General features: G+C 42.3%; 1 protein-coding gene across 1 annotated transcript in view; it reads left to right on the forward strand.

Moving 5' to 3' along the window:
• The window catches only part of USH2A (usherin), a 653,616-nt gene that overhangs the window by 107,136 nt on the left and 525,756 nt on the right, over positions 1-20,724 (forward strand). The window contains exons 13-15 of the mRNA XM_090031530.1: positions 4,805-4,988; positions 15,520-15,683; positions 18,748-18,906. Coding sequence (XP_089887656.1) covers positions 4,805-4,988; positions 15,520-15,683; positions 18,748-18,906 — 507 coding nt within the window. The remainder of the gene's footprint in view (positions 1-4,804; positions 4,989-15,519; positions 15,684-18,747; positions 18,907-20,724) is intronic.

The raw sequence follows: 20,724 nt of genomic DNA on the forward strand, positions 1-20,724 counted from the left end.
TATTCATTGCTCCTGGTCTTCCCCAGGGATGCCCTGGTGAACAACTGTTCACCAAGTTCTTGATATAGTCCTCTGATGTAGTGGTAAGCCACTACCAAGTCCCCTCTCAGCCTTCTCTTCTGTAGGCTGAAGAGGCCCAAGTCCCTCAGCCTCTCCTTTTATGGTTTGTCTTGAAAGTCCCTGATTATACAGGTGGCTCTTCTTTGGACCCTCTCAAGTTCATTCACATCCTTGTTGAAGTGCAGTGCCCAGAACTGGATGCAGTACTCCAGCTGCAGTTTCACCAGTGCAGAGTACAGTGGGAGTATCACTTCCTTAGTTTTGAATGAGATGCAATAGTTAGTACACGCCAGCATGTTGTTTGCCCTGCTGGCCACAGCATCCACTCCACTGAGCCTGTAGGTATGTTGGGGATTGTTTGTCTCCAGATGGAGCACCTTACATTTCTGAGTGTTGAGCTTCATTTGGTTCCAGTCAGCTCAACTCTCTAGTCTGTCTAGATCTGCCTCTATCTGCAACCTCTCTTCTGGCATGACCATGATTCCTCATAACTTGGTGTCATCCACAAACTTGGCCAGCAAACTTTTCACCCCCCCACATCCAAATAATTGATAAAGATGTTGAAAAGCACGGGTCCAAGCATGGACCCTTGAGAGACACCACTGCTCACTGCTCACCAGGATGACACAGATCCATTCATGAGAACTCTCTGGGTTCTACAATGCAACCAGTTTTCTACCCACTGAACAACTGAGCAGTTAAGTCCACAATCTGCCAATTTTTCCACAAGGATATCATGGGATACTAAATCAAAAGCCTTTTGGAAGTCTAGGTATATAATGTTGACCTTTTCTCCCATGTTCAGATGCCAAGAAACCTGTTCATAGAAGGAGATGAGATAGGTAAGACAAGACCTACCCATGATGAAGCCATGCTGGCTGTCATTTGGAATCTTACCCTCAGTGACTGTATCACATATAGATGTTTTAATGAGTTTTTCCAGGATTTTCCCTGGGATGGAGGTTAGGCTGATTAGCCTACAGTTGCCCGGATCCTCCTTCTTCCCCTTCTTGAAGATGGGCATAACGTTGGCCCTCTGGCATAATGTCGGCCCTCTTCCAATCCTCAGGGTTCTCCCCTGTGTGCCACGATTTCTGAAAGAGTTTTTCCAGGAGTTCCGCAATGACCTCAGTCAGCTCCATCAGCACTCTTAGGTGAAGTCCATCTGGTCCTTCTGACTTATAAATGTCTAGCTTTTCTTGTCTGTTTTGTACCAGCTCAGCATTCACATTGGGAAGTCTATCATTCCCACTGTACCCCCTCTGATCCTTATCTTGCTGGTCTTTCCCCTTGGTCTGGTGAAATACTGAAGCAAAGTGGAGAGTCAGGAGTTCAGTTTTTTCCTGAGTGTCTATTACCAGTTGTCCTGAGATGTTAAACAGGGCCCCCCCAACTTCCATTTGTTTTCCTTCTGCTCCCTACATACCTAAAGAAGTACTTCTTATTGTCCTTGACTCCCTTGGCTAACTTAAACTCGGTCACTGCCTTAGCTTTCCTAATCATTTCCCAGAATGATGGATCACTGTTGTATAGCGTATAGTCCTCCTTGAGGACTGTCCTTGGCTTCCACTGTATGTATGCCTCTTTTTTTCTTTTTCAAGACTAGGGTTAGGTCTTAATTATGGTTAGGTCAATCTAAGTGCTGAACTGTACAAGCATTTATGGAGTTTAGATTTGGCAAAAAATGGCTGGCCTGATCTAACTTAGTTCACCTGAGAAGGTCCACTACATAGATCAGGCTAAATTTTGCCAATCTATTTGAATGTGGCCATGTCAACACATGCGCTTTACTGAGGAGTAAATTAATGACTTGCAGAGTAAAGCATTACTGTCTACACATGTGACAGTGTTAGGCCACAGTAAATGAATTTACACCACAGTCAGATAGTTGGAGACAGTACTATCTTAGGCTGGGGTAATTTACTGTGATTAAATGCATGTGTAGATGGTGACTGTGGCTGTAATTTGCATTCAGTGAGCCCAGTCAGTGGGGAACCAGACTCCTGCCTCCTGTCTAGCCACATGACTGTGCACTTTCAGCACTCTCTCCCAGCCAGTCCCTCTGCCACCTAATGCTGCCACTTGGAGCCTGGGGCTAAGTGACCCTGGTGTAAACTGCTCAGCCCTGGCTCCAATTGCTGCTGTTCCAGGTACATGTGTAGTCACTGCTCTTGGGTAGTTTTACTCTGTCTTAAATTGCCCCAGAGTTTACTGCTTCAAATTCATCGCATATGTAGGCTCACCCTGTGGGTACATCTACACTTGCAATTAATGTGGCACAATAAACTGGTGCATACTGTGTTGGAGTTTATTGTTTCTGGGTGCACCGTTTGCATGTGCGCCTGGGACTGTAGCACATTGTTCAAGGACAGAGCAGCCCCAGCTGGCAGGGGGTTCAGGGGGTCAGCCTGGGTGTGCTCTGATCTGGCTCAATGTGCTGTGAAGGGGCTTCAGTGTGGAGGGTACTTTAGTGTGGAGCTAGCTGGCAGGCAGCCCCCACACTGAAGCACCCTCATGCCCCAGGCAGCTGGGTCAGCATCTACATATGTGGTACTGCTGAGTAAAAAAAATCCACAATAGGATAGTACTTGTATTTACAAGTATCAACCTACTGTGAAATTAATTACTTTAGTCTGTCATATATTTCATAGCTTTTTAGGGTTGGAAGGGATGTCAGTAGATTATTGAGTCTGACCCCTTGCCCTGAGCAGGAAAGAGTGTTGGGGTCAGATGACCTCATCCAGGTACATGTCTAAACCTCCTCTTAAAGACCTCCAAGGTAGAGGAGAGCACCACCTCCCTCAGAATCACATTGCAGATTCTAGTAACTCTTACCATGAAGAAATTCTTCCTGATGTCCAATCTAAATCCCCTCTCTGTCAGGTTGTGGCCGTTGTTTCTAGTTACCTCAAGGGGGCCCTGGTAAACAGAGTATCTCCTATTCCTTGCTGCCCTCCCCTACCCCCAGTGAATTTGTAGACAGCCACAAGATCTCCTCTCAGCCTTCTCTTGCAGAGGCTGAAGAGATACAGGTCCCTTAATCTCTCCTTATAGGGCCTTACCTGCAGGCCCCTAACCATATGAGTAGCCCTCCTCTGGACCCTCTCAAGGTTATCCACATTCTTCTTGAAGTGTGGCGCCCAAAACTGGGCTCAGTACTCCAGCTGTGGCCTTACCAATGCCACAAAGAGGGGCAGTATCACCTCCTTAGACCTGTTTGTGATGCACCTGTGTGATGCATGATAGACTGCGGTTAGCTTTACTGATCACTTTATTGATGACTCATGTTCATCTTGGAGTGTACTATTACTCTGAGATCCTTTCTGGCACTGTGCTACTCAGAAGGTAATCTTCCAATCTGTATGTGTGCTGGTGATTCTGTCCTAATATTACTACATGTGTAGATGCTGAGATGTTTACTGCTGAGCTAATTAGGCAACTGCAGTAAACATCTTGTGTGGACATGCCCAGAGTGTACTTTTTCAGAGCACAGCCCTGGATCTGGGAAAGCCCCGGCGGCTGCAGTTTTCTGATCCCCTCCCCCACCAGACTGACTGGGTATTTGTAGCCTGCTGACCCCACCACCCCTGGATGGACAACCAGCCCTGCAGAACTGCCAGCTCCCCTGGACCTGCCAACCTCCCCTACAATCCCAACTCTCCCTTCACCCCAACTTAGAATGTGTTCCCAATGCAGCTTCCAGAAGTGGTGAATGTGTGTACAAATAGGGACTTAATCTATGATAACATGGTTTAATCATAGATCAGGTCCTGGGAATGTCTGCATATGCCCTAAGTTTTCATCCTGTCTTGTCTTCTGCCTGCCTGATACATGTGGCATAGTTTTTCTGTTTTGAGTCACTCTGTCTAAGGCCTCTGACACATTACACTTAAGATGTGATTAACCAGTTAATCATATCTTAAGTTGTAACCTGGATACACATTAAAGCAATTAATGGAGGCACAAAAGAAGGAATAAGCCTCAAAGTTATTCCACAAAAAACGTGTCCTAGCTTTGTGGCTGTTTCCTCTCACACTATTAATTGAATGCGTGGCCAGGTGAGCCCCATGGCTGGGATCCCTGTCAGCTAGAGGTTCCCAGCTGTTCCTGTAACCCGAGGCTGAGAGGCCACAGTTGACAGTACTTCCACAAGCTGGAAGCCTGCAGCTGATGGGCCTCCCAGCCATAAGAGTACATGGTGCAACTCCATGGCTGAGAGCCTCAGATCATGGGGCTCCTAGCCATGGAAATACATGATGTTCCCTCATGGCTGGCAGCCCCATTAACTAAGGGGGCTGCCAGTTTCAGTAGCTTGCTACTTGCCAGAGTAGGGGGAGCCCCAGCTCCCCCCCTACCAGCATGTGATGAGATCTGATGCTCCATCCCACAATCACACCTTCTTTCATCCATATGCCACATGGTAGGAAATGTGATTGTGTGGATCATGTATCAGATCCCATGGCACCTTTACCTGCATGTCTGGTAGGGGTCAAAGAAGAGCATCTGAGGGAGAATGAACAGAGAACCAGAGCTAGCAAGCCTCACAGGGTTTAGAACACCCTGTTCTGGAAAATGTGTAGCATTGTATATATGCATTTTACATAGAGAATATTTTTCTTGGTGTTTTATTTGGGTTCATTGTTCAAGTATAAAACAAGTAGGCACATCAGCATTATTTTTGGTTATATTTCTTCTTTTGAAACTTTATTAAATGTCTTTTTTCAACCTTTCTTCTCATTGCTAGGTTTTTACATTTCCCAATTCAGTGCTTCTGGCTGCCTGCCATGTTTATGCCATATAACTGGTTCAGTCAGCCAGGTCTGTGATCATCTAAGTGGCCAGTGTGTTTGTCAAGATGCTTCTGTAAATGGACAGAGATGTGACCACTGCAGTGACCTTTATTTTAGATTTGACTCTGAAACTGGAAGGTGAGTCTTTCTTTGTTTTTGTTTTTGTTTTGCAATTTACTTCTAATATTATCTCATTCATATTTTCTCACATTGGCTAACTTTAAAATCATTAGTAACCATAATAAGATACCATATATTTAAATTAGGTCTTCATTTAAATTAACATGCATATCTAATGCACACAAGCACCAATGGAACATTTATATTGGTTTCAATGCAGGCATCATTAAAGCCCTAAACAGTATATTTAATATTAGGGCCTCATTACATAGTAAGATTAGGCAGCTTCTGGAGTTCTGAAGCCCTGGATTGGCTTAAAGACTTGTTATTTGGTTTAAAGTGATGCCACTCCAGGGTAGGAATATCTCTAATCCACTTAATTTTGCTCCTGTTCCATTACATTAAGGTGTGGCCACTACCTACAGCTATTCTGCCCAAATTGAAGTTCTCCAGCATCGCAGGATGCAATGGCCTCTCCTGAATCAGGATGAGTGGGGACACTGGGACATAGTGGCACCAGGCACGGTGCCTTCCCCTGGACAGAGTGAGCGCTGTAGCCCTGGAACATGCAATGGCTGCCAGTGCCTCCTGCTGCAACTCAGATTGACTTGCTGCTCCTGCAGGTGCAGGAGGGGCAAGCTCCAGAGAAAAAAAGAATCTGACCCCTCAGAGCTCAAGCAGCAAGCAAGTCCAGGTGATGGCTGGAGACACCGCAGCTGTGGCACTTGCTCTGCTTGACATCCTCAGAGGGTGAGGTACTGTGCCTGGCTCCACTGCACCCTGCTTACCCTGACTCATGGGGGGCGTTGCATCCTGGGATGATGGAGGGAGTGGTAAGCTGGTCCTACCCCTAGCTCATGGGTGAGCGGTTATTTAGGCCAGAGGGTCACTTAGGGAATTTTGGTGAGCTGTTGCAGGCCAGGTCAGCACCCCATGCCACCTGCACTCATTAAAACTCACGAAGTGGCTTTGCCCTGCATATGGTTGTCATTGGCCCATGATTTCACACCGGCCTTGGTCCTGACCCTGGCCCTGCCCACCCATCCTGCTCCTGTATGCTGCTCCCTTCCTGCCTGTGGCCCCATCCCATGCATGTGTCTGCAGCTGGTCTCCACAGAGATCCTGCCTGGCTGCTCTGTTTGGTGCCTCTGGCAGTGGGCATGGGGCAGAGGAGCCAGGGTGCCTGGGCATTGGGGCCACAAGGCTTCCAAAAAGCAAGGTCAGCAGCCACGCTGCCCCAACCCTTCTGCGCACCCAGGGTAGGTGGAACTGGCTGCACAAGGCATGGCCTGGGCTGCCTCCTGTGCCTGAGCTGGTTGGGGCCAAAGGATGTGCTACGGGCTAGACAAAATCCCTTAGTGGATTAGATCTTGCCCACGGGACATATTTTGCCTTAGCTCCTAGTCCTGTCCCTGCACACCAAGTCTCTAGTGGCAAGTCACAGCTGTGCAGGTGAAGGACAGTCATAGATGGTTTTTCACCTTAAGGTATGACAGCTCCACTAACCTGAACAACACTAAGCTAATTAACATTAGTTTGGCTTACAGTATACGGTGTAAGCAGGCCCTGACAGTGATTTGAGAATGGTCTCATTATGATTCTTCTGTATCGCTAATAACTGGTAATGAACTGATTCCACGTTACTACTCATTCACTGTTAACACATATTTTTTACATGCTCTTTGGAAAATTAAGAGCATTTTGACCAAAGCTGGCATTTTTAATAGTAAAGGAAGCAAAAAGTATGATGCTCCTCTTCCCCCAGTAGGAGATAATATCAGTTTTCAGGGAATGGATTAATTTAATTTCAGCACTTTCCCTATTGTAAAATCTGTTTCCCTAGAAGACTGGATTCTGTATCTGCACCTTAATTTTGTGCCACAGGCTAAATTTTGTATCTAATGTATCCTAGGGCCTTTATGTACACTAAAAGAGTGTGACTATAATACCATGAACATGAGAGGTAAAATATATCTGTAAGTAATATATTGTTATTCTGGCTATTGCTCTTTCTCTTGCAGCATTTTCTTTTTTCTTGCTTAAACCTCACAATCTAAATTCCCCTTAAAAAGTTGTCCAGTAAGGTTTCACAGGCTCGCATTTTCATGCAAACCAATTATTGTAAAATGTTTTGCTACAGTTAGCATTTGTGCCTTTAAAAAGAAGAATGGAGAGACTTAAGTGACAGTGATAGGACACCTTCAAAACTAGCCTTGGGTGTACAGAGGAATAAACATATCCTGCCCCTAGAAAGTGAGTGTGTCTTCTTGAGTTCACTTGACAGTATTTTGCTGCAGATTGTTCACTTGAACTTTTATGTTACTGTCAATCATTAGACAGGGGATGTTTTAGTTTTGCAGGTCATAGAAGTATCTGTTAATGGTAGTATTGAAATCTGTAAGGATGGAGATTTCTTATTTTCCGTTCCTGTCACTGTGAATGGTTGGCGATGACAATCCTGTAGTATTAAGTTGCCATCTGACTGAATTTTCCTTATTCTTTAGTTGTGTTTGTTTCAAGCAGGATTTGAAAAAGTTTACAATATCAATCTGTAAAGCAGTATTTCTTGTATACCAGATATGAGATCAAACCACCAAACCCATACCCCCCAAAATTCAAAGTCTGACAATATCTAGATCCAGGGGAGTAGAAGGGCACAGCTACTTTTGGGTGAGCTGCATAGCGTGGAGCAGCACAGGTTCCTGCCATGATAACTGTGGTGGTGTTATCTACTGCTTCTGTAGCAGCAGCTGCTTTGTACCTCCTCTCCCATAACGGCTGCTGCCCCATTAGCCCCTCCATAGCTGTGCTACTGTCTCAAGCAGGGGTTGGCAATGTTTTTGGACAGAGTGCCAAAAACACCCGCGAACTTGGCTTGTAAGATGTTGGTGTGCCAGAAGCGGATGTCGGGGGAGCTGCAAGGGGCCTGATTCTTGTTGTGGCAGTGCATCCCCAGCCCCTTCCCTGCCATCTGCCCCAAGGTGTGCATGCTGAGCAAAATGCCTTCACATGCTGCACTCTGGCACCTGTGATGGGGGTTGCCTACCCCTGGTCTAGAGCCAAACATTTGGTTTATCTCATCATAAAACCAGGATTTCTTTTTTATGTTTGCATGGGACTTGAATCTAGAGTTAGCTTGGACCATCAGTGAGTATGCTTCTGTTATATATCTTCTACAAAATTCATCAGTTTAGTATCTGATAGCCTTCCAGTAAAATACATTAAACAGCATAACTAACACCCATCATGTATTAATATCCGCTTGAATATTTAGAATATGGTTAGTGATAGGGATATAGAATGTTAGTGCATGAGTCATGGCCAGGAATATGGCTTTCATCTCCCTTTGTTGTAGGCATTTATTACTTACCTGTATAAAGAATCCATTTAAAATTCACCTTGTTCTTATGCACCTATGGCTCCTGTTTCACTTGAGGTACAAAAGCATTCCTATACTGAGGGTTTTTTTAGTCATTTACAGTGAAATTCTTGTCCTTTGTATAAAGACCGAAGTCAAAAGGTTTTACATGGGGAACACAACAGAAGAGAAACGTGAAATCTCATACTTGCAATTGCCAGGTCATCCCATATGAGCACTCTGTGATTGCTACTCTGCATTCAGATAAGTCAAAGGCAGTTGGTATCCTCACTAGCTTTGACTTGGCGTTACACCAATCTACCAACGCTTCTAGGGGAAGAGTCACCGTAGATCTCAGCTTTGTGGTGCCCTGGGAGATCTGGAATCTTACTAAAGAGTAAATCTGTGTGCATTGGGCAGCATGCTTTCCTTCTGTAGCTGGAAGTATATATCCACAAAAATATTTGTATGGCAGTCTGCAGTAATCTGTTTTCAGTCTTTTTTTTAAAGTTAAGACTCTTTTAAAAAGATGATTGTTCTTTTGAAAGTTGTATGTTTATTTTCTGCAAACTTTGTCTCCTTGCTTGGAAATTGAGGGTTTCAAATAGAAAATTCACTGTGGTACAAAAGAAAGTTAGATTTCAGGACTTTGCAGTGAATGAAAGAGTGCTGTAATGGTTGTAAGCATTGGCATATATTAGAAATCCCTTACTTCTGTATTGTTTACCATAACAAACTGGTCAGTGAACATCACAAATTGTTATCTATATATATCTTGACAGATTACTGTTTATGAAATCCATTTAGCAAGTGAGGTTTTCCCATAAGGATGAAAAATGAAGATTTTAAACAGATTGTTAGAGAGACTGTAACTGCACCTAGAGAGTCAATGTAATAAAGGTTTCTCTATATTAATATTACAAAAACCATTTATCCTCGCAAAATCAATATTGCAATTCATCTTGGTTTGGTATTTCTCTTTCCATGTTTTAGAAGTCTTTTTCTCTTTGATTATGTATAATTCTGTTTTAATAAATGTGAAATGTTTTTGGTTCAAAATATCTTGAGAAGGTAGAATATAAAATGGCATAAAAGCTTCTAATTAATTTGTAATAGTCCATATAAATGTTGAAAATATTATATAGCCTGATATCTTTGAGGAATTAGTTCATTTATTCACTAAAAAAATTCCTTAATGGGTTTTAAAGTACAGAGAAGGATAAAATATGCATACAAATATTGCTTATACATATGTACAGCAACAATTTTAAGTAGTAAAATGCATCTGTTTCCCTGTTTAACAAAAGATTATGCCACTAATCCTGAAAACACACAGTTGAGGTATCCTGTTGAATTGTTCAGGGTAACTTGCACATTAGTGTCAGCAGGGTTTAAACCTAAAGAATAACCTAAAGGTAATTAAAGAAAATACAACTTTTGACTGCCCCTCCCAAAGAAACAAAACAAAAACCAAACCTGTTAGGTACTGAAAACTGTTATTCTAAATGGCCTATATGTAAAATGAGTTTGATTTGTCTTGTGAGTGAATGATAATGAAAACGGAAATACCCAGAAGACCCTTATTCTGAGGTGCAATAATATATAGTAGGAGTAAGAGAAGTTTGTCTCTCATTGTTTATATGCTGAGACACTTGCATTAAAAAACCTCACAAACTATACATGCTAAATAGCAGCATGTAATGAAATTATGAAATAATGAAATATTGTATTGCTGGGCAAATAATTCTTTCTTCATTTTTTCTCTCTAAGCCATTTTCTTCTGTCATGACATTTAAATAGTCTAAACAAAACCTCTATTTGAAGGGGGATTTGGATGCACTGTCTACAGATGAAAGGACTTAATGCAGTTGTTTGAAAAAAAATGCCCTTTTCTCTTGACTATAAAAGAGAGCAAACTACAGTATAGTGGTTTCTAAGAGAGAATGTATTTTATTTATTCCCAAAGGGATATTAGTCCATAAAACAAATTTGCAGCTTATTTTGCAGCTTTAGCTTTTATCAGCCTTTTTTAAGGGTGTTGAATGATTACTCAGGAGATCACACAGCAAGAGTTGCAGTGGAGTAAAGATTCTAATAAAGAGAGCTCTGAGATGGGCAGAAAATATATGTGAATAGTTTTCTTAAACTTGTTTTAAAATCTGTCACATCTAATGTCTCTTTCACTGATTATTGACCTGGATCTTACCTGTCTAATATGAAAATAGTTCTTCTTCTTTATCTTTTCTTTTCATTATCCTAAAGTATAGTTGAGCTCAGTTGTGAACTACAGCTATATTTGAGAAGAGAAGAACAAATGGAAACCTGGAACAGAAACTTAACCATTATACCATATCATGCCATTGTCCCCCTGCCTTAGCTGTGATGGATTAGGGTGCTATGCTGTGTGGTTGTGTGACAGGGTTGCCTATGTCATTTTAGTAACAGGTTAGACAAGAATTTGCTTGAGATGGTTTGAAAAGAGATAATCCTGACTCAGGCAGAGGTCTGAACTAGAAGACCTTCAGATGAGTGTGGTGGTCATGCCACCCTACAATGACAGAATATAGTAATATTAGAGAACTTCAGAAAAAGCCTTTTATGTTGTTGTCTTTATCTTGTTCTTTGCCTTCTTCTTTGCTGCCTTCTTCATTGTCATCTTCTTTATCATCTTCTTTCTCTTCATCTTTATTGTCTTCATAGTCTTCGTTGCTTTCTTCATCATCATCTTTGTCTTTGTCTTCTTTATCACTAGGGATCTTGTTTTTTTTCTGATTAAAAGTCCCCAATATTTTGTAAAAAAAAAAAGTAACCCCAAATCCACACTTTTCCAAAATGATTAAAATGAAACATCACATACATATATGTATATTAGTCACGTTTACAGAAAAATGTGGGTTTGGGGTTACTTGTTTAACTGAAAATTACCAGGATCCCTGATCATCGCTATCTTTTGAGATGAATAGTTTGACTTACAGGATTGGCAATAGGACATAGGTTGCTGATTCAACCCAGACCTTTATCTGTTATGTGGCTACATCTAACATCTAGAATTGTGGGTGTGCGCATGTGCATGTACATGTGTGCTTGTATGTGTGTGTGGGTAACCTGAAGTTGGTAATCTTATTATAAATCATGGCTACTGAACTCTTAAGGCTAGATTCTATTGCACCTATTAGAGTTACAAGTGGATTTAGTTGCCAAAGTTAAAATCTGTTTCACTTTGTTGAAGTCCTGAACATCCATTCGTCCATCTACTTTTGTAACACACTATCACCTGATCCTAAAATGAGTCACAAAAAAGCAGCTGGGAGGAGGAAGCTTGGCCACCTTTTGCATCAATAATTTTTCAGGAACTTGAGCAGGATGGAAAAGAATCAGACATAGGTACCTAAGTCAACTTATACAACCAATAGGTGGATTGGCAGTGTTAGAGTGATATTGGCTAGGGACAGACATTCAAAAAACCTGAGCCTGAATTGATTCTGTTGCCCTGTGGGGTCAGGACAACTCTCAGGATCTCAATATTGCGCTGTTAGACAGGAGGGTGTGACACAATTGCACATATACAAACACACAAATCAATTAGGTGCACACACACACACAACCAGCTCAGGCACATCTAAACCAGCCTAGGCACATGCATACCTATCACCAATTCAAGCACGTACACTATACACCCCAAACATTAGACACAGATCACTAATTCGTATATCATGCACACAATGACATATATATATACACACACACACACTCAACCCACCTACACATACACACAGGTGAGTTTCTAAGTTGGATGGTACAGTGTGTATGTGTGTGCTTGGGATACTTAGGGGAAGGTTCAGGTGAGAGAGAGAGTGTTAAAGTGTAGGGAGTGAAAGTTTCCAGAACCAGGATTAGAACCTGTGGACTACAGAGAAGCTGGCTGAAGAACTGAGGCTTGGTTTACTTAAGGTAGACTGGGACTGGAAACTGAGACATTGGGGCAGGGGAGGATGGCAGATAAGCGGTGCCAAGGAGGAGACAGCCAGGAAAGAACCTGAGGCAGAAAGCCGGTTGCTCAGGGGAAAAGGAAGTGGGGATAAGACAGTGGCAAAGAAACAGGGGGTTTGGAGGCAGAGAGGAGCTCAGGACAAGTGTTGGAGGTGGCAGTGAGCCAGAAGCAGGAGAGGGAGAAATGAGACAGAAGTTAGAGGGGCGAGGAGCAGAGATTGGAGCAGGGCCAAACCATAGTAAAGCAAAACCCAACTTAGGGGTCCAAATAACAGCTTTATTACACAGACAACACACTACACAGCCCCATGAAGTTATTGGTTCACACACACACACACACACACTCTCACAATGGCAGCAGGAGAAAGAGACTCAGTGAAAGGGCTGGAGTCCAGGTAGGGAGGAGAAGCAGAGTCCAAGTCCTTGGTTGAAGAAGGGGTGGGGAGGTGATAGCTACCTATCCAGGCTGGAAAGGGGTCCTTGTCCAGTAGGTGATGTCCAGAGGGGGGTTGCCGACAGGGCCTCTGGGTGGATAGGTGGTGTGGCACAGTGCTGGTCCATATGGAAAGGGCATCCCATGGAGACAGTCTTCACTACCTCTTTTATGGGGCAGACTACCTTTGATCTCCTATGGGGAGGGCCTGTCCAGGCAAGGTCAGTCCTGTTCCAGAGGGCTCCAGGTGTTCTTAGTGAGGATGTGCAGCTTGGCACAATGGTGGGTTGCCTCATCTTTTGTTTCTTGAATGCTGAGGGTGGTTCCAAGGGCTGGGTTGTTGGTCCAGGTGTTGGTGTTGATGGTTTGGTCATTCGGAGGGAACTATTGGTAGACCTACTGCCATTGTCTTTCAAGCACCCTCATTCATCCTCATTTATTCAGGAACCAAGTTACATAGGAGAGGTAGGTGTAAGTCATGGGTTACGCAATAAGGCCTCAGGACAGGATGGAGACTTGACAAACAAAATGGAAACTTTACATGACTTATGCTAACTTACATATATAGGCCTAAAACAGTAATCACACAATATAAAAGCAGTAAAAAAAAATCAATACAAACATAATAATTATCACTTATAAAACAGTGGATATCTATATCAAAATAGCAGGGCACTAATTTGCAAGGAGGGAAGAGAAAAATAAAACTTACTACCTAAAATAAACTGTTAACACTTATCCTACATCTTAGCCTACTTGTACTTATCTATAGGGCATAGAGAGGGAGAGAAAGAAAAGCCAGAAATAATAATTGGGGAAGGGAATGCATATCTATCGTGTGTGTGTGTGTGTGTGTGTGTATGTGCGCGCACTAGAGCATCGCTCCTTTCTCCTTTCACAGGACTGAGCCAAGGGAGATGTGGCCAGGCCCCAGTAGGATGCGCTAATTAGGGAAGGTTGTAAACCCCCACACTGCCTGCACCGTCCCAGGCTTTTTCCTGCTTGCTGCTTAAGGGGCAGGAGTATTGCCAGACCCCAGCCCTGGACTAGCACTCTGAGGCAAGGGGGTGGTGTGCAGTGCACGCATCTGTTGATGATACTGAGCTTTTCAATCTCCCTCTCCCTGCTTCTCCATACTGTCTGCAAACCTGAAGGGACTGCAAACCAAAAGGGGGCTGATAAAAACCAGCAGATGACTGATAGTACAGTGTTTATCAGCCCATCAGCAACAACAAAAAAGCCTCTTTCATTAGTTGAAGCTCTTCTTAAACAGCTTTTTCCAAGGAATGAATGGAGGGCCACTAGCAGCTGACCTATTGATTAGCTCCAAAAAGCCCTAAGTGGACACTGTTCTGTCTGCCTTTGCCTTGTCTGCCTTTGTCCTATCCCAGTGAAATTGGAGACATACACACACAGACACCTCTCAGCATTAGCTAGCATACCACATACTTAGAGTCTGTGTGGCAGGGGTCTGTGCTGTAGGAGATGGGAGGGAGAGAGTGGGAAATTCCTGTTTGAGCAGCAAGCAGTGAGGGAAGCCAGGCAGATCCTGCTGTTCCTGCAGTCTCTGCCGAAGCTCTGGCTAGGGAGCAGAGGGGCAGGGCCAGCCTGTTCTCTGGAGCAGAGCGACCAGCCCAGGACTGCAAAGCATCTGGGATGCTGAGGGACTCTGGTTTAACTTAAACCAGGAAGGGGTCTGGGACAGACATTGTGTAAACCAGTTTGACCCAAATCAATTAAGTCTCATACTACATTCAACCAGGTTTATCTTAAACCAGTTTCAGTCATTTTGAAACTGGTTTATGCGCACTGAACTTATGTTCTGTTACAAGTCTAAACCAGTTTCTGATCACTTAAACCAGTTTATGGGTAATGTCTGTCCCTAGCTGTTGTGGCCATGATGGTTCAGAAATTATGTGATAACTTTTATTGGACCAGCTGTATAATGAATTAGAATCTGGACCTTAGTCCACAGAGGATTTTCCACTGAGGCTAGTGAAAGCTTTCCACAGAAACTGAAGTCAGATTGTGGTCTTTATATAATAATTGATTTGTTAATTATTGTCTTCTTTTTTTAATCTAACTGCCTTATGGTCAGCATCAGTATCACATTAAGGCAGAATATGTGCTCTGCCTCCTAACCATTCAATTTCTTTTCCTTGCCTTTTCCTTTCCTTTCTCTGCTTTGCTCTTGTTCCTCCCTTTGCCTCTTTCTTCCTTTTATTCTCTTCACATTTGATTTTTAAAGTTGTACCTGTGGGTAAGAAACTTTTTTTTAAAGAAAAGCCTAATGTCCTCAGACTTGGAATATATTTTGCAGGTCACATAAATGTGTTATCTAATTTACTTCAGTTGTACTACCTGTATGAATAAGGTGTATGTTGAGTGTATAAGGGTTGAAATACCAGCCATAACATTTTATTAGAAAATACCAAGTGCACTTTGTTATAGATCAATTCTATAGTAACACTTTTTAAAATCTAAAACATTTTCTTAGAACAATTTTCGTCTAATACTGAGATTTTTAAAAGGATTATTTTAAAAATGCATTAAATAGCACAAAGTCAAACCTGTGAATATTTTAGGGTACATTTTATGTTTTCAAATGGATACTAGTATTTAAATTTTCTACTGCATCTCATTCCATGAGGCTGTTTGTTTCTGATTCTTAATTATCAGACAAAAGGACACATTAAATAAAACCATACTGTGTCTAACTGAAGTGTTAATGTGTTTTGATTACTTTCTCGATTTGTTTTTGTTTATAGATGTCAGAATTGTAATTGTCATCCTGCAGGAGTCATTAATGGGACTTGTCATCCCGTTACTGGACAGTGCATTTGTAAACAATTTGTAACTGGCTTGAAATGTGACAACTGTGTTCCCAATGCTAGTAATTTGGATGTCCACAACCTATTTGGCTGCAGTAAAAGTAAGTGGATGTTGGTCTTAAAAACATGTCTTTCAAATTACTGGCTTTTATTGGTTTAGTGAATGTTAAATTAGTTCTGTAATAGTAATGATCTTTTCATATTTCAAATTCTTACAGGGCTTTTTTTCCATAGCTTTCCTCTATCTTAGCTGCCCTTTCTAGAAAGATGTAGTTAAAGAGCTTTGTAGTTTTGCAACAAACACTGAGCTTGAACGTGTGAGTTACTGAACTCCCTCAGCTTCCATTAGATTTGGGCTGAGGTACATAGCGAGACATGGTTTCATCCCCAACTTCACAAGGACTCCACCAGTCACAACTGGTGAAAATGCAACATGTCATTACAGATCATCATAAATTGGGATGTTCAGAGTGGACTAAAGCTATGCTGACAATCAAGTGAGACATTGATATGAATCACATTGCAGTTGAGCATCTGCACTGCTCCAATTGCAATGAATCTGGACTGAGATGGCGAGGCATCAACCTTTGTATGATTCCTGATTAGTCAAAATGACATTTTCAAGTCTTGTTTGGTGGATTATATCTGTGCTGGCATACACTGGCTGCGTATCTGCAATAGCAATTCCACTGTTGATATCAGTGGTCAACCTATAGCAGTAGGGAATTATAAGAAAAAGGAAAAACAAGGAGAGGTAGAATGAAATGTTTAGGGCTAAGTCCTATTTTCAAAAGGCCATGGCTTGACTACAAACGTATTGTGACAGCAGCAGTGACTTGTACCATGTCATGCTATCCCACATGGGTTGCCTTGAACTGAAAACAGTATCATTGCATTTAGATTGAGAATGGTCTATAACTGGCATTGTTACTCAGCACTACTAATTAGGCCACTCACCCCTCTGTAGCGTAGATGACTATACTGCTTCTTGTTCAGGAGGCAGAACACACAGTGTGTTTTAGGATGCTGCTTCCAGATCTGTTAAGGTTGAGATATGGCCTTACATTCTTAGAAATCTAAAGATATAGCATGTCTCACTATTTGGAGTGAACTTAATGGTTGCCCATAGTTACCTGAATTACACAAACTGCCCTTCCATGTCTGCATACCTTGGTACTCTGCATTCATAAAATACAAAAGAAGAGACAGGATTGATTTCATTGGAGAGGTATAAAAAGTTGAAACAGAGCCCTTCTAGGAATCATGCCCGATACTTTCCTCTCCTTCTCTGTTTTGCTCTTATTCCAGGTAGTGGTGACAGGTGGGGTTCAGAAGTGCTGCTTGCAAACTTCCATCCTCTGTTTTCATTTTGCTTAACCTGAGTGAATACTGAACACACTGCAGGGGCAGAGCAGGTTAGGGGAAAGTTTGGCTTCACGCCCTGATGGTCAGGAAACTTTCCAGGGTATTGCTGGACATCTTTGGAGGGGATGAGTTTTCATGTAGGGGGTAGGTGGGTTCGAGCTACAGAGGAGGCCTGGGGGAGAGCCTTAGTAGCAGTACAGACATACTCTACAAACCTAAAAAACTGACTTTAGGTGATACTAATAGTTATCTCTTAACTCCTTTTATGTCATGGATTTGTGTTTGAGACATTCCTGCCAAGTATTAGTTTACATAATCTCCCTAGGCATTTATATTATTTTCATCATTATGATCTCTCTATGATTATGTGCTATATACAAACACAAATACACAGACTCAGAAAGGTGTACAAAAACATATGTACAAGTTTGAGTTTTGATCCCAATATGTGTTTGAGCTGTAAAGCAATTTAATATTAAAACTATATGCCATTACAGAACATATACTACTTCAAATGGGACAGAATGAGGCAGCTTTTTTTCCCCACAGATTAATTTTATCAGACTTTCAAGGTGACCAGGTTCTGGATTTTGGTTCTAACCTACTTTTAGAATATACAGTACCTCTCTATTTGCATGAGAATTAGGTTACACATTGTTTCACATTAAAATGTATTTTTTTCAATAGAACGTATAAAAATATACTTAAGTCATACTTCTATGGCACTTTTCGTCTTCAGAGTGCCTTGGACACAAAAAATAATCTACACATTGTATCAGTATCTGTTTTTCAAAAGTTCATAGTAATTCAACTGTTTTTAAAAATGGTTTAGATTGCTAATATTATAGACTTATGTGTGGAACTGTAGGAAACAACTCATGTAGTATTTTAAATAACAATCAGAGTCCTCTTCTGGACATGAATGATACAGCAGCTGCAATCTTCTTTCAAGTCTTTATGCCAGAATTTCCTAATTGTTGTCACCAATTTTAGAGCATTGTTCCTCCAAAATAATGCCCCTTCGATAGTTATGATTACTCTAAAGAAACCATAATACTATTAAGTGCACTTTTCATAGAAGCCTGTACTGTCAAAAATCAATGCTGAATGCTGGAAAGAAACAGGGGGCAAAATTCTAGGGCTCTAACAACTAGTGTAAAAAGAGAACAGAATTAAGTCCAATGGCAGCCAGATTAGTTTGCATTACATATAAATGTTAAGTCATTTTAGGCTGAAATTTTAAAGGTACCTGGGTACCTAACTCCAGTTGATTTCACATTTCAATGGAAAATCAATGGGAGTATGGCCTCTTTATATCTCAGCAGACTAACTCATGGACTTTTGCTTTCTACTTGTTAGATTAATTTATATGGCCATTGGGAATAACTAAATGGAAATAACACTTCTGCAAAAAAAACAACAGATAATTAGAATAAAGCTTTAAAAGAATATTGGGCATAAATATAATCCATCTTTAGATAATATCCTAAACACAAAGAACAAGGGATTTTTAGAAAACTGTGGTATTATTGATGTTTAACTTCTGTGGCATTTCCAAGTGTCTTTGAGCTGGCTGCTTTGATGCATTAATTTGGTTTGTGTACCTAGATAAAAAGCTTTGTTGTACAGTTCTTCTGACGGTTCAACATTGTTTATTGATATTGTCTGTTTGACAGTGTTTTTTCTTTTTAGCAGCAGAGGAACCTTCTTCTTTAAGATTTCATTTCAATATATGTGCATGTTTATTAATCACCTTTGTTCTGGAAATAATCTTTCTCTGTTTTTTTGTTTGTGCTCGAGCACCATCCCAACAACCTCCACCCACGGGACAGATTCTAAATGCTTCTGTTATCTATCTTTCATGGAGCTCACCTGATTCTCCAAATTCCAACAAGCTTGTCTATAGGCTATACAGAGATGAGACAGAAATCTATACAATGGAAGACCACCATCCCTATAGTGAGTGTTGACAGAAGAAAAATGCAATGTTTTATATATAGATAACACTTATTTATTCTTATTTTAAGTTTCTGTAGTTATTTTTGGTAAGGATTTGAATTCATTTTTTTCAGTTTTTCTGTGGAGTTGGGGCTTAATTTTGGAGGGTAGTAACTGAGCATTCTCTGAAATCAGGCTTATATTGAATGTGTGTGCAATACATGCATGTGTGTCTGTGTCTTAAGGGGGACAGCAGCCAAGGGAAACAATCTAGGAGAGCTGGTTTACACTGCCTTTGTGCTAACTCTGTGATCTCTGCCTAGAGAGAAGCACTCCCTAGCCTTTGCTCCCATGCTTAGCATTGTAAATCTCAGGGTGTGGACAGATATAACACTTGAACTGTTCTAAGAACGTTACTGATTGGAAACCAGTTTATAATTGTCCCTGGACAGAAGTGTCTGCATATATACTACTACAGGTTTGAAAAAGAACCCTCACCTTTTGGTGATTGTATTGATGCCAAAATGCCACCAGGTAGTAGTGGAGTGCCCAAACTATCAGCCCTTTCACAGAGCAGTGGAGGGGTTGCTAAGTGCTGGGGGACTTTGTGGTCACCTGCTTGTGATTTTATGGTGGGGGGAAGGGGAGGGAGTGCTGTTCTAGTGTGCCAAGCTCATTTGGGGTGAGGGACAGGCAAGCCACACAACCCCCACCCCCAGCCCCTTGCAACCCCTCCACTCCCCTCCACACCCCAAATGAGCCTAGCACCCTGGAATGCCGGGCCTCTAGCAGGGAAGTGAAATTGATAGTGCAGCCTTCAAGACAGGGATTGAAAAGCTTTGGAGATTTTGGGGGTGGGGGGGTGGTGGTGCAGCCCCTGAGAATAACAAGCAGGGGGTCACACATCTGGCAGGGGCAGATCTAGAAGGAATGCAGTGGCACAGTTGTGCATCTTCTTTCTGCCCATACCATGTGAGCAGCAGTCCCCAAAGCAGGTAAGAATCTCTCCTCTGCCTTCCCTTATATCTTCAATGGTACATCATCCTCCCCTCCCATTCCCCACTCTCCTGCCTGCCAGTGTTACTTTCCCTGCTTATGGGATGGCAAAGGGCATGTTCCAGAGCCACTTCTGCCATGCTTGAGCTGGACTTAGCAGGGGTGGTGGGTGAGTTCCCCCTCCCTACACTTGCTCCCAGACAGGAAAGGAACACCTGGAGTAACTAGGCAGAGAGGAGAAACCCACTCACTGCTGTCTCTATTGCCACTGTTCCCAGCTAGAGCAGGGCAGGAGTGCTTCCCTTAACCTCTTGGATAAGCTGGAGATAGCGAGGGTGGCAGAGGCAGATGGGGAGAGGATAAATAGGAGGGGAGGGACATGCTGCTAAGGAAAGAGGGGAAGGGAGCAGATGCTAAGAGTGGAGGAGGTGGGGATCTTACCTAATTTGGGGATGTAAAAGCAGTCCCTGCTTCTGCTCCCATGGTGCCATCTGCCCTGTGTTGGGGGACCCTGGGAGCAGGCTTTTGGATCGTAGAGTCCTGGCTGCATTCCAGAGCAGCCCTTTTTCCTGCATGTGCTGTGGCAGGGCTGAGGAGAGCTGCAGTTTGGGATATCTGCAGAACTGACTGCGCACTGTGCGCAGCATGCTGTTTGACCCTACATAATAGTGAGCTGGTACATGGAAGACCAACTCCAATAGTACTTGATTTTCCCAGGGTGCTTTTGAAAAGTTCCAGGAAATTTAAGCCAGTCTTAAGAGCTGTGCACATCTGGAGTTTGGGGGTTTAAAGTATATGTAGAAAGTTCTGAGAGTTACATCTGTCCAGACCCTCAGGAGTGAG

The sequence above is a fragment of the Crocodylus siamensis genome, chromosome 1 (assembly GCF_052110815.1).
Source record: "Crocodylus siamensis isolate JL-2025a chromosome 1, ASM5211081v1, whole genome shotgun sequence".
Lineage (NCBI taxonomy): Eukaryota > Metazoa > Chordata > Crocodylia > Crocodylidae > Crocodylus > Crocodylus siamensis.